The sequence below is a fragment of the Aquila chrysaetos genome, chromosome 8, assembly GCF_900496995.4.
Source record: "Aquila chrysaetos chrysaetos chromosome 8, bAquChr1.4, whole genome shotgun sequence".
Taxonomy (NCBI): Eukaryota; Metazoa; Chordata; class Aves; order Accipitriformes; family Accipitridae; genus Aquila; species Aquila chrysaetos.
The window spans coordinates 18768243-18783171 of NC_044011.1; the positions used below are offsets into that span (position 1 = coordinate 18768243).

Below are 14929 nucleotides of genomic sequence, written 5' to 3' on the forward strand. Positions count from 1 at the left end.
TCAACAAGTTAAAAATTATTGAGAAGACAGACAAACAGTCACAAAGACAGTATCATCACAGAAGCCTTATTTTTGAAGGAAACCAACCAAAAAGCACATTGTTGAACTTGCGCACTGTCTCCTATGACAGTGTGTACATAAATACAAGTACATTTAAAAAAATACTGTGGAGGCATGTTATGAGTTGCATGAGATCAGTTTCCCCCAGAACTGTTCCAGAGCAGAAACATGGTTAAGTCATATTAAAACTGCAGAAATCCCTTTAATAAAAATCACACATTAACATTACACAACTTTGAAGTGCTCTGCATGTGTTAAAATAAATACATCTAAATACACTGATGAATAAATATGTGATGTGAATACCAAGACATTTGGATCTTAAAGTTACTTTTTTATAAATAATATCTTGCTGAAAATTATTCCATTCACTTCATTTTAATTCTAGACAAATTTTCTGACTATTAGAGTTCCCTCTTGATTGTCTGATAATTAAACAGAATCCTGTCAAGTTTAAATGATCGCTAGTATTTTGCAACTGAATTCCTAACACAAACAGGCATATGTTTAACTTTAAACATTTGCTTACGTGCCTTCCTGAAGTAAGGCTTAAATGCTCTCTCTAGTACAACACTAATGGCTCAGCCCATCTATTGAGAACTTACAACTTGAAAATGCAGGATCAGGTCTTGTACTAGGAAAAGAAGAAGAAAAATCCTCATGTAGAAATAATATCATCTACAGTTGACACTGGAAAACCTGAAAATATATAATTCAATGCCATCAATCCATCTAGAATTTCAAGAATCAGCATGAAGAAACAGAAAAGCAGGGATAATTTGATCTTTATTTAGGCCTATCTATTTAAGAAAAGTTGCATCATATTCAGATAGTCTAACACCGCAAGTAAGATTTTACTAGACTGATAAAATCATTAACATCACCAATTTAAGGCAGCTGTTACATAGTGTTACATTAATATTTCAGTCAGATTGAATTCTTCTTTGGATACATTCATGCATTAACTTCTACTGTATTTTTACACTGTACTTTGAAATATATAGGATTGTTTTGTTTCCCCATATTAGTGACCTATCTGGTTAAGCTTTTCTCAAACAATACAGAGAATGGACTCACTGTTCTTCTTGGTGGAAGTGAAAAGACTTAATGACTTAATGATTTAATGACTTATTTGATGCAAGAAATGCACATGGAGAATGCCGTGGAGATAAATATACATCTCATATGTGTATGTCACATGCAAGCATTGAGAAATAGGAACGGAGGTTGAAACATTGTTATTATTCTTAGCTAAAATCATCTTCCTTCCATATAAAACCCCAAAATATCCTTGCACTGAGCAGAGGGCCCATTAAACTTCCTCCTTTCCAAAAGATTCCTCTCCATGCCAACCTCTGTCGGGGATGAGAAATCTTCCATGGAGCCATAAACAATCCTCCATGTTGCCTCTATTGTTCAGTCCAATTTTGGCTTTTCTTTTCCTTCTTCAATACCTGAAAACATATGGAGAACAGCTTTTAAAAATCTCTCAATGAATAAAAATGAAGAGTTTACTTAGAGACGTTCTTGTAATGCATTAATCTTTCTTTTCCCTTTATTGCTGTTGTTTCTCCCCTACTTGCTCACATGCTCTTGCATGTGTTACCTCACCTGCTGCGAACGAAAAGAGCATCTGCACACCTGATGGCAGTGGTTGTCCAGTAATGAACTGCACAATCCTCCCTCCCTCGGGACCATTTTTAAATCAGCCTAACCCCCTGCCGCATGCTCAGCCTTTGACGGCTGCAGGGGTCTGGGAACAGTTAGTTCCTTCACCTCCTCTGCTTACCTACAAGCAAATTAAAGTAGATGTTATTATAGTTGAAGCTAAGCAGCTGACTTTATTTGAAAGCAAGTTTTTAAAATTGTGTTTCAGAATTCAATAACTTTAACCCCCCTTCCATTTCAACACTGGATTTTTAAATATTTGCAAGCACATCTCCCTGTTTTGAGAGTACAAGAATGAAGAATCAATTATTGTTGACAGGGTGCCTCTCTCTTCTTGTAACAGCCATGTCTTTCGGTAATATCAGGAGGGCCGAGTTGAGTGTAGGGCTCCTTAAAAAACTTATCCTTGCTGCAGGACTTGTCTCTTTTCTATGCTAGGCAAAGTCTGGGCTGGGCAGCAGATTGTTTTTTCTGGCAATGAAAATATTCAGCTATTTCATATGCCTGTTCCTGGACAATGAATTACTATTGGTATCTGACAAAAGTATTGTTCTTCTGACTAAGCCCTCTCTGCCAGACATCTCAAATACAAATATTTCTTTTGGAGGTTTTCAGGCCTGCTGCATGCTGGAAAAGAAAGACTTTTGAGGACTGAAGGCAAAAGAGAAGCAATGTTTGACTGAGAATGCTGAGAGGAAAATCTAGTCACAAGTAAGATCACCTGCTAATGCAATATATGCACAGATGGTAGGTACACCGAAAGTCACTTTAAAAACATAGTTAATTCATTCCAATATGGGAAACAATAAGACCCATCTGCAGTTAGAAAGCACAACTGCAGAGCTGCTTCGCTGAAAGAAGCAACACAGAAACAAATGGGTCTGCACACTGCCAGCAGCCCAAGTACGATGGCCCTGGGTGTTGCTGGCAAACCAATTTAATGGAAGAGCCACAGTTGAAGGTTTAACAAACAAAACAAGAGGCTGGGTCCAAAAGATTACAGTGGGTTTACAAGGCTGCTCCAGAGCCAATATCTCGAGTCTTCTGCTTTCTGCTGGAAGGAACTTTTCCAATAGTTTTAAATGAGCTGTTTTATTTGCCTTTTTAAGAGCACCTCTTTCCTTTCTTCTGAAGCACTCTACTGCAGATGCATCAAATAGTTTGGCAGCAATGCAGATACCCTCAAAACTGTGGACAGACACTGGCTTGTACAAAGGGCAAATTTTTCCTTGCCTACCATGTTTGTGGTTTAACTTGGACAAACTAACTGCAAATCATTTTGTCAGTAGTGAGGTTTTATTTAATGCATCTCCAGAGGAAAAGGAAAAAACTCCAAACCCAAACCAACCCCCTCTCACCCCAGAAATCTTCTCCTGGCAGACTGCTTTGATTTGCAAGCTTACTGCTCAAAAGCCCCTTTTAAATGTACAGTTCTCAAATAACATCTTCCCAGGTCTTGCATGGTGACAGACTGGCATTATTTTACATCTCTGCTGTTTGTGGTGTGCTTGCCATACGCTTCAGGTTAGGTGTATGCAAAGTGTTTCAAGCACAGAAGAACAGCAGGTGACTCATGGCATTTTCTGGTTTGCAAGTGCTCGAGCCACAAAGGACTTTGGATCAACATTCCTTAACCAAATCAAGGAAATGACGGAGAGGATAATAAGGCCATCGTGAACCTTGGAAGAGGGTGGAAGAATGACCCGATGGATATTAGCTCCTCTAGGGTGGAGGGCCACAAGAACCAGGGATTTTCTTACGCATACTGTGGAATAGTAAGGAAGATTTTCCACCATTTACTTATTCATGGACTTGGTAAGAACACGTGATTCTTCACCACATTATTATTCTTCATACAGGACTTAGGTCAAGTGAAATTATTCCTTGTGGCTGCCTTTTTTAGAAACTTCTTTCCGGAATTAACTTAAGTGAATTAAATAGATCTGAATGTGACATCAAACTGAGGACTGAAAACCAGACTTGAACACTGACCAATGATTGCTGGTTCTGAGCAAAAAACAAAAAGACACTTTATAGCTGGGTGCTAATATGAGCAAATGGCAAGTAAAACCGCTTTGAGCTTCTGGCATTAGGTTCTACCTTGTACTGGAGGACTTGTTAAAAGAGATTTGTGTGTGCAATAAACTACCATGTGAATTTATGGTGTATTAACCAGTGCACACTTAGTTTCCCAAAAGGGGATACAGGCTGTTTGTATGGTCCCAACGTGTTATGGGCCCAACAAATGTAATGACAGAATTCCCACGGAGCATGGATTTCACTCCAGCTGTGATTTGCCACTGCAGCGATTATGAGTGTTGTTTGCTTATTTCAGGCAATTTGAATAATGAAAAACATCTTTCATAGAGTAAAGGAACCTACTTTTAATCTTGTGTTTGTCTTATTTTCCCTTTTCCTCTACTCAGCAATGGGTGGCCTAGGCAGGGTAGATGATGTAGAGTCTGCACAGTTATGTTTACCCTGCACTAAGGTGATCTTTCATTCCTATTATTTTACTGACATGACCATATTCATTTTTTCTTGAGTAAATTTATAAGCAGAAAACATCTTATACCTAAAAGTACTAAAAGAATATATTTTTATTTCTAAGTCTAAGCTTACCATTAATAGCATTCCCACAGAATGATACTTTATTCTAGCTGCATTTAATGGGTTCATCAGCTAATAAGTGGGTTGTAAACCAAGTGGGTTGTAAACCTCTCAGGTAATTGCCAACAGCTCTTAAATTAGTATTGGAAGTTATAAAAAAGAATACATATTCATTCCTCATCATGCTCTCCAGCAGCCATTCCGTTCATCTGGCTGCTTTTAACTGCAAGCAAGCAAGATGTTTCAGTGGAACTTCTGTCATTCTCCTCTGTTTTAGCCAGCTTAAAAAGTTCTTGACTTTCAAGGGAGCATACTCAAGTCCCAATGGTGTATTTCATGAGTTAATATTCTGAAAATAATACTCACATTTTTGGGTATCCCAGATGTAGTTGTTCAGGACCTCTCCCACCAAGTAGAATATGTTAATTATTACAGTAACAGCTGCAAAAAAGATTATTTTGACACCTGGGCTGAGGTGCTCAAGAAGCGGGTACACCCACACTCCTGTAACATGGTGAATCCAGCACACCCTGAAACAAAACAAAAATAACAAGTACTGACTCCTACAGCCCTGTTTTTCAAAAGTAGCTTGGGCTATAGGCTTAGCTACTGTAACCTAAAAAGGAATTATTTGAAAGGACTGCAAGTTGCAACTGAACTGGAGCACCTGGATGACATCCACCCAGAACAAACATCACAAATGATGAAACTACGACTGATTCCCCACATTCTTACTGCTTTGTTTTAAATTTAAGATGAGCAGTTGGCCAGTTTTCATGTTCTGATGTAGGCAGGTATTTCCTTGCTGCATTTGTATTTATGAGGAATACACAGCTGTGTTTCATAGGGCGGTGTGGAAACCACAGCACCCTCTGTTCCAAGCAGGTTCTTTATCCAAAGAGGATTCAGGGTTCTCCAGGTTTGTACACAGCCCAACTCTCTGCCTTCTGCAGCATCCTTCTTTCATTTTGTCCACATTTGTGTGTTTCTGCTGCTTCTCCTCGCTACACCTGGCAAGTGCACCAGTTTTGGGGTTTGCCAGAAACATACGGTTCAGCTTCTCTTTGGGAGAATAATTTCTTCAGCACCTGTGTTTTAGGTTGCTCCTCTTTTTCTTTCAGTTACCTGGTATCATTTGGGATCTAATAATTTTTCTCTAGGTAGGACATTTAAAAAAAAAAAAAAGAAACCACCTCATCAGTGAAATTCTGCCCAGCTCCACACTCAATATACAGTAAAGGAAAAGGAATGATGGTGGTTTGCTGGTGACACAGAGATCTTTAGCATTCAGCTACAGTGGAGGTTGTTGGTACACTAACCCAAGAGACAGAGTGTCAGCTTTACTGCAGTGCAGCCTGAAGAAGCACTCCAGTATGTGCTTTCGCTGTGTGTGACTGCAGTGGACACCTGTACCCTCTGAAGGGATAGCTTTTGTCTTGAGATCTGATGTGGTGAGTGGTGAAGTCAGAGGGAGCAGAGCAAGTCCATACGTTCCAGTGGGTGGAACCTAAGAAAGGGAAATGATGCCAAACAACTTGAGCAAACATCACGGAGGCTAACAGGGAAAAGTGCTCAGTAGAGACAGACTGGGGCCTGTGAGCTGCTGGGCTCTCTTCAAGAATGTAAATCTCTTCCTTTCTGACCCGGGAATTTGAGAGAGAAGCTCACAGTAAAGCACAGCTAGAGAAGACTCAGCAGCTGCACAGACTACTATTGATGGGGATTTCCATGTCCGTATGATTTGCTTCACTTGCTGATACTTCTATTTCTTTAAGGAAGACACTTGATCACTAGATCAACAGTCATAGGCTCCTGAAGGGCAGAGACATAGAAGTCCACCCAAAACTGTTACCATAAATGCCCGTCACAGAGAAAGTACAGAATGCCTGTTTAATGATTCTCCATCACCCTGGAAATGTACATGCTTGTCATAGCTTCCCTCCTCCTTAGAAAAGCTTTTATTACAGCCAAACCCTTAACAGTTGGGACACTTCATGTAGGAATTTACATGTGTCAGTAAATTAATCTGCACAATCTAAATGCAGATTAAAAACCCTTTCTCCAAATGAGTTCACATATGGAAAATGATCTCTGTATTTTACAGCTATTTTCCACAACATTCTTCTGTGCCAGAATTAACCTGACAAAATAAAGGTATATGTGAAAAAATAAAGGGTTCCTGTGTATCCCAGGTTAACAGGGGATACCATGTTCCTCTTGATCAATGAAAAAGATGGGACAGCCAGGTAGAAGGTAATGGGATGTCCTCTACTCCCAGGTTGGCTTAGCAGGGAGTGTCTATTATTGCTTAACTTTTTTCAGTTTTGTTTGCTTTCTTTTTATGATGATTCTGTGAAAAACAAGCTCCAAGGAAAAAGCTCAGAAAAAAGCCAGTGCTTCTTTTTCACTTCTTTTCTCTGGTGTGATAAAACTGCCCAGCACTAGAAAGCACCTTTACAGAGGGACTTTTCAAGGGACCTTCTAAACTGCACCACCTACATAGCCAAATTCGTGAACCAAGTAGAAGTGGCATTTACTAGAATGCATTTATACCGGAAAGAGGAAATATTTTCTAAATCCAACCAATGAGTCACTGATGAGCTCCCGAATGTCAGCAATCTCTGATGAGTTCAGAGTCTTTGAGCACAGCTCATGCACTCTGCTGCCCAGCACAGGAGACCATTTGTTGCCTGGCGATACTGCTCGTGTGTTCAGCGTAGCTGTTGTAGGCCTGTCCCCAGTGCAGCCACACCATGGGAACTCATGCTTTGAGCACAAGAGGTACTGAGCACCACTCGGGAGACAACAGTCACAAACCCATGTGATCAGCTGCCCTCATCTTCCTTAAAATGAGCTGCACCACGCCGCTCGCTACATTGGGATGGAGTAATATTAGCCTTCTCTCCACTGAGCAGTGACACACTGACTATTCCCGCATTGTCTATACCACAAACGGGAGCAGCAAAAGGACAACTGCTGCCATGGAAACCTCACCTGACGGCCCTTCTTAGTGGGTTCGTTCCTGCTTGAATACAAGCTATCTTGATGCCTCACAATAAAGGGCTGATCAACTGTAGGCATAAAGCTTCCACACAAGATTGCTGATTACTAATGTTAATGAATGCCTTCAACGTTGCAATTCTAGTAGTTGTTATTCCTGTCCAACCTCATTATTAGATAAGCACAGGGGAGCATGCATTAAGAGTTACTTAGGAGTGCAAATCTAGATCCAATTTAAGACCCTGTTATTGAACAGGTATAAAAAATGGGTCGTTTAGATAAAAATAAACCGAGGAGAAAAAGTTTAAGCTAAAACTGGACCGGCTACTTTTGAGAAGATAAAATTTAAATTGAACCTCCCTGTGTTTTGGTTCCATGGCAGCCCATGTAGACATAACTGTGCATTTTCAAAGATGAATGCGTTATAGGTCATTGAGCTCATTTAGCCATTCATTAGAATTGGCAAGAAAAGAAGGAATGGAAATATTCACACATTGTATTAAAATTAAAATTTCTGTTAAAAAAAGTGGTGAATTTTGGACATTTTCAACCAGCTGGTGTAGAAATCAGAAAAAGCTATTTGAAAGCACACAATATTGCTTCTTTTTAAAAAAATCTGTCAAAAATTTGACTTTGTAGCTTTTTTTCACTTCTAGTATACAGTAGATGTTGTCTATCTCTCCTAACAAAGTAATCAGGAGGAAATGAAAACTATGTAGAGAAGATACACATACATTTATCCTTTGGCTATACGTTTTTTGTTAATGAGGAAAAGTAACTACAAAAAATTGTCAGAACCTTGTGATTTAGACGTGCTTTACCTGTTGCTTTGAGTAATGCAGCTGTTGCAATGGCATATGTAAAACTAGTCCTGTTAGAAGCAAGCTCAACGCATTGATATAATGGCAGATAAACATGACACCCAAAAGATTTTGCAATGGGAGACTTGTTGCAGAAAATGGTTGCTCCCTCGTGATGGCTGCTTTCAGCTACAGGAGTCTGAATATACTTGCACAGGCATCACAGCTTGGCGGCATGTTGTGGTCTGAACTCTGAGTGTCTCCACCCATTTCCTGCCCAAGTTGAGTCCTTCAGCAAAATCTGCAGCCAAACAACAATCAGTACTACGTGTTCTGGAAACAGGAACTACTAGATGAGGGGCTGTGTAACTTTTCAAGAGCAGTGAATGAGAGGACACAGAATAATAATGCATGTCATAAAATGGCTTAAAGAGCTTCCAATGCTCTTCCTCATAACAGAAGCAGCACTTCAACAGAACTCAGAGACAAGAAATTCAAATCTGATAATGGAAGTATATGATACCTAATTAACCTCTGGAATGCTCTACCTTATCTTTCAGTGACACATCACTGAAATCAAGATATTCAAAAAAGTTTTGAAGTATACAAGTTTGGAAGTCTACTTAGTCCACTCCTCTTCTCTGGGCTGTATCATGCAACTCTAGCAAGCTTCTGAAGTCAGGAGACTGTAAAAGCAATAAGAATGTGTACAGTTATGCTTAAGTTGAAAGAGTACAAGGCATGTAAACCATCAAGACTGAAGGATCCAAGCATCTACTTTTTGACATAGGTTTTGGAAGAAAACTTCCCTTATAGGCTGGTTATTCCAAAATCGCCTGATAAATCTCCTGAAGCATCTGACATTAGCTACAGCTAGAGCCTGGATACACGACTACTCTGATCTACTATGGCAGTTCCTTTCTGGTTACTTCTCGCAGCAGCAAATCCTTTCCTGTATCTTCTGTGACATTCAGGTTTCCAGTGACTGGCAGAAAGGAAGGCTGTATCTTTGGTCCCAAACAAATCCTAGGCCAGTTCCCGTTGTGGCTACTCTTTACCAAACAACAGAACGTAGGCTTTTTCTACGCTTTTATTTCATTATCTTTTCTAGCATCACTCTCTTCCTTTTCAACAGAAAGTGAGAACTTTACCCAGAACTATTAAATCATGGAATGTCTCCCAAAGGAGGTGACAGGCTTAGAGCAGCTGAGTCATTCAAAACTTGAACGAACAAATCATTTGTGGTTACAGAGTAGGGACCAACCCTGTGCTTTCAGAGACAGAAGCACAATGACCCATACTAAATCTGTTCTACTTTTAGTTTCTAATACTGACTGATATAAGGAACATTTTCATAAATCCTCATGATTCCCCCCCCCCCCCCCCCCAAAAAACCCCGAATCCCATAGGACAGCTTGTTCTGCATCTAATCACAATTGTTAAGATCTCAGCCACATTAAGATGCTGGGCTTCTTATAATACCAGCCAGCCAGGCCTAAGTCACCTATACCAGGAATGTACACTGTTTAGAAATTTTAAAGACTAAAAACTAAGTTCAGTAAACAGTCATCAGTCAGGAAATAACAGCAATCATACTGTGTTATTCCAGTTTCTTATGCTGGATTCTCCTCCATTGATCTGAGTGGTGCTGTACCATACATGGGTCATAGGACTGTGCTACTGGTATGGAGTGGCTTATGCAGAGCAGAAATTTGTGGACAGGTAGCTAGAATGACAGAAACTCTGCAGATTCGCTGCAAGGTGTTGTCATCTTTAGAATTAATCTATTTTGATAAATAGTATTTAATTTTAAATATAGTAATGGTTGCTATGCCTTCTTGAGCTATATTTTATTGAGCTGCACAAGCAAGCGAGAATGTATTATCCATGCATGTCATCTGTGATTGTACTGTTGCTTTGACTAAAACATTTGAGGATGTGGAGGTGAGCCAGAATGTAACAGTCCATAATGGCTATGTCAGACCTAACAGGCTGAGGATCCATGCAGCCTTCGCTCGCTGAAAGCACTTCTGCTCTCCCACCCTCCTTCTGGGTCAGGTACAGGGGACGCTAATCTTCTCCTGGCCTATTTCTGCTGCTTCTACTTCTTCCTACTCTTTCCTGTTCTGAGCAGCTCTGGCTCCAACTCTTTTCTCCTCCTCTACATTGCCTCATCTATCACCCACCTCTCCATCAGCCTTCCACTCTGATTTCAAAGCCTGTCTCCCTCTCCCCCTCCCAGCTTTTCCCACTTAGTTGCATGATTTCAGCTTTCAAGCTGCTGACCTGCGAGCTGCACATTTCCTTACCCATTTCTCTTTTAACCCATGGTTCTAGCTCATTTCTTTTACTTGCCTCAAGGACTTTTTGGTTTTCCCCAATCACTGATTCCTCTGATCTCTATTGAACTTCTGTCCCCAGTGGTCACTTCCAAAAGCATTCATGACCCCCTCCCTACATACAGACCCTCAGCATACTCTAGCACAGCCATGCTCTGTCTCTCCTGCTCCACTGACACCAGCCACCTCAGAAATCTTTCTGGTTTCTCAATCCTGACCTTCTTTATCGATGTGGCTGTCAATTCCCACCAAGCTTCATGCTCTAACTCTCCAGCCCTCTCTTCTGAATGTCAAGGTTTGTCCTAGCAGTCCGCACCCTTATCGCTTTGCCAACATCTGCTCTTTCTGATCTTCCTCTCCTTCTATGGAGAATCGCTAGTGGAAATCCTACAGCAAGGCTGACAGCATCAATCTCAAATTCATTCCAAATTCTCAGTGTACATTCCTTTCTCAAATTCTTTCAAGAAGAATTCAGCAAATTACCCCATCTAAATGCTCTCCCTTGGCAAATCTACAGAACTCTCCTCAAGTCACTTCAAGAGAAACTTTATTTTCAAATAAAAGTTTAAAGGTACCTGAGCTCTTTAAATAGATTTATCAAAGAATGAATCAAGCCCAAGCTTGGCACATGTGGAGGCAGCTCCTAGTGGATTTGAGATAGCAGTAAGAGAGCAGATCAAGTCTTTTGCTCCCAAACATAGCCCAGCATGACTAGAGCAGTGGAGTCAGGTTCTTAGGGTCTGTTTTTTGGCATCCCCAAGTGCTCAAAAGCAGAGGGAACAAGACGACCATTTTAAATAAATGTATTTGTCTCAGTTTATTTTAGGGACATATTAGGCTCTGATATTAGTTACCATGAGGTCATTCTTATTACAAGGAGCAACACATTTCTGGCTCTTTTCTGTTCCTTGACAACCAACTCCATACACCCATTGGCAGTATTTTCTGGTAGTACTGGCAAGCTCTTGGGTTTTCTTAGCACTGTCTAGATTTAACAATTCAATACAAATTGTGACCTTTTCAAGCCGTGCTAAATAAAGCCAATTGGCCTTTCCCGTCTTATCCCATGGCCTTGATTGTGAAAGTCCATGTATGGTCTGCAACAGGCAATGCAAGTCTGTGAACTTCTTCCTGGGCACAGTTTCTTAAGAGCAAGGGAGAGCTCCCCCTCATAGAGAACGCATGAGCTAAGTGTGCCTACTCAAATGCTCTCTGACTGAAGGGACAGAATGCAAAAAGAAGAAAGAAAAATAGAAAATGGTTTTACTCTTCAAGAAAGGATGCTTTTCAGATAACATGTCTCTGAATAATGCTCAGGAGATAGCAAGTTATTTAGCTATGTTCTTCCAACTTCAGTGATTCTATTCAGAATTGTTTGCCTGTTTTCTCATTTATCAAATATATATAATAGAAGCTTGCTATTCCACTGTCTCTTTCACATGTGAAAGATTCAGTTACATACGAAATGAAACAGAAGCTTTCCTCTACTTAGAGTTGAAAAAAACGCATGAACAGAATCAAACCTAAACAATATCCTTCTGTATGCTCCTTTACAGTACAAAGTGAGACATGATACATAAATCATGTAGGATGGCAAGAAGGTTTCAGCTGAGGTGGGGAAAGAGTTCAAAATTCAAGGGCAAAACATAGAGAACATCTGATTAGCAACTGTCTCCACTTTACACTGAGAGGGGTGCAGTGAAAACATTTCTGCTGAGGGAAGAATGACATAGGGAGAAGGACAAATTCTCAAGTGGCAGACCCCTAACTTCTAGGTAAAAAACCAAACCAAGAACTAAGCCCCAGCAGGGGACCCATGGACAACCAAAGGTACAAAGGAAGGAAGTTCCACCAGGCTGTATGTAACTAGGTCATTTGCAGGTGTAGTCTAATTTTAATGCACTGTGCTAACCTTGAGGGGTCTAAATGGTATGCCAACAATGGCAGAAAATCTGAATTAAGTAATTCCAAACGTTCTATGTGATTAAGGTCTCTACTTCAATGTGGTCACTTAGCAGCAGGAAGACAGTGGACCTCAGCTGTGAAAGGTAGGCACACTCTGGGTGAAAGAGATGAAAACCCCTCACTTTTCATACTTTCTGGTAGATTTCCCCAACCTGTGAATGTGAGATACATTGTATTGATATCATCGAGCCAAGATCTGGATTGCAGCCTCAACCAAATCTTGGATAGAGGCTTCAATAACACTTGCAGGCTGAAGACATGCAGAACTTGCAGATGATGACACAGTGTAGCTTGTGTCTGCCTCCAGTCTTCCCCAAGGACCTTGTTTCATAAGAGTAGAGGGACAAGTGCAGAATTTTGCAGGATGACCTTTAGGCTGAATAAGCAATTGTCTCAGACCATCTTTAGAGAAATCACAACTTGGAAGAAGGTAAGTCACTTGTGAGTAGCCCCATCCATTTTGGAAATAATGTACGTGTAGGCAAAATCAATAAACAGCAAAAGCAAAGGGAGACCATCACAGGCTCTAAGTGGGTATCTGTTTAGCAGTTAATTTCTTAATGCAGAATCTTCTTCCCCTGCTTTACTTGTCCTACAATTTCCTTTTACCTTGTACTTGTAGCTGTAGGATGTTGATGCACTCTAGTAAGCAGGATCAAGCCATGTGAGTATTACACTGATACTGTAACAGATTCTTAAAAGATTTTAAGACACCTCTGGTTTTATTTCACTTGCAGAACTGGATTGTTTCAATTTTCTATTCCTATTGAATACTACTGCATGTGTCTACTCAGATGATTTTGAGAAAACAGGAGTTGCCATAGGAGGTCAGATCACAGGTATAGTAACTCTGCCAACCTGTCTCTAGGCACCCTTCAGAGGAAGGTCAAGAAATATCTCAGTTATGCATTATCATAATGGGTTAAAACAAAGTAATAACTTTCTCCTGAAGAACTCATTACGTGCCTTTTTGCATGTGGCTGTCCTTATCTTACAATTACAAATATTATTCTTTTTTAAGAAGGATATGTATGTTTATAAAAGCAAATGGCAGAATGCGACTGTTGTCCTGGGACACAACACCCCACTTCAGCTGGATTACTAGAATTTTATGATCAGTCAGTGAGCGTGGATGTGTATGAATAATGGCCTTTCTTTCATTGGACCAAAGGGGCAAGCTGCATAGCTGAAGCAGTATGACAGTACTGCCTTGAGCCTGTGTTCCTCTCTCATTAGTTTTATCTTACTTGACTGGTGGAAAAAGCACTTGACTGGTGGAAAAAGCAGTATTATCCACAATTTTGGAAAACAGTCTCTTAGCTGAGGGAAGGGTGAGAAGAAAGAATATGGGAAGTAAACAGGGGGTCATCAAATGTTTGCATTAAGGATAAAGGATATATGGTATCAAAGGATCATTGTAAATAAAACAAAGGTTTAGTGAAAAATAAAATGCTAGAATGACCAAAGTAAATAAGCTCTGTCATATAAGTCAGGTGCTTGAATAGAAACTGCCCAAAGACTTAATTTAATGTTGTGTAAGAAAAGTTATTTCTGTTTTAGTTTAATTTTTCACAAATATTTGCATTTTTTAAAACAAACTTCAGAGTGTTTGGATTACTGGCTTATTCTGAAATCAATTTTACAGAAAGAATTTATGAACTAGTAAAGAAAAAAGACAGTGTTCTATCTTTTCTGTTGCCGCTTAAATACTGATGCAGGAAATCATTTGCCTATTCTCAATTTTATTTGATAGAACAAAAACCCTAAGCAATAAAACTAAGGTCCAAGAAAAACATTTAGCTTGAAAAAAGGTTGAAAAATGTACCCTTGGAAAGACCACTGCTTACATGGGATTGTTCAACAAATTCCTGTTGTGTGAGGTTTGGCGTATACTTTCTAAAAATATAAGCATCTGGGGAAACCAGACAAAGCCCAGGTCTTGGACCAAACGAGGCATGCAGCGTGAATCTGTTAGCGATTATATCCATAATGAAATATGTGTCCAAATTTAGCAGTACAAAACCCCCAATACAATATGAAAACACAGCATGTACAGCCCTTACCATAAAATATAGCCAACAGCGAAGGTGCATACTGCAGCCAGTCCACAGCTCCTGCTGGGATACTGATGATGTGTTGTTCTCATCTCGATTAATACAAAGGGCAAAACTGTTGTATGCTGAAAAAAACAAAACAACGGGGGAAAAACAGGTGATACAAATGATTCTCACTGCATTTCCATGCTAGTTCTACAATAAGAAACTTAATGACAAAAACCTGAAGACAATTTCTTGATGGTTAGAAAGAAAAGGTAAAACGACTCTATAGTTGATCAATAACCCAAACAATATTGTCACTATAACATCCAATTGTTCAAGAGAGCAAAGGAAAACTGAGTGAGCAGAACGTGCTTTTCTTTTTGTCCAGGAATCCAAGGCAGATACTCAGTAAGTAAAAAGGGGATGTGGCATGAGGGGACACGGGTCC

At 40.0% G+C, this 14929-nt stretch overlaps 1 protein-coding gene across 7 annotated transcripts in view; it reads right to left on the bottom strand.

Moving 5' to 3' along the window:
- Positions 1 to 828: 828 nt before the first annotated feature.
- The window catches only part of AIG1 (androgen induced 1), a 124568-nt gene continuing 110467 nt past the window's right edge, over positions 829 to 14929 (bottom strand). For 6 of the 7 annotated variants that reach the window (XM_030022280.2, XM_030022283.2, XM_030022281.2 and 3 more), the window contains 3 exons: positions 14506 to 14621; positions 4705 to 4868; positions 829 to 1514 (listed from right to left, as the gene is read on the bottom strand). In XM_030022280.2, coding sequence (XP_029878140.1) covers positions 1477 to 1514; positions 4705 to 4868; positions 14506 to 14621 — 318 coding nt within the window. In that variant the 3' untranslated portion in view covers positions 829 to 1476. Of the gene's footprint in view, positions 1515 to 4704; positions 4869 to 14505; positions 14622 to 14929 lie in introns of those variants that run through there. The other variant, XR_005932958.1, reaches the window with a different exon arrangement.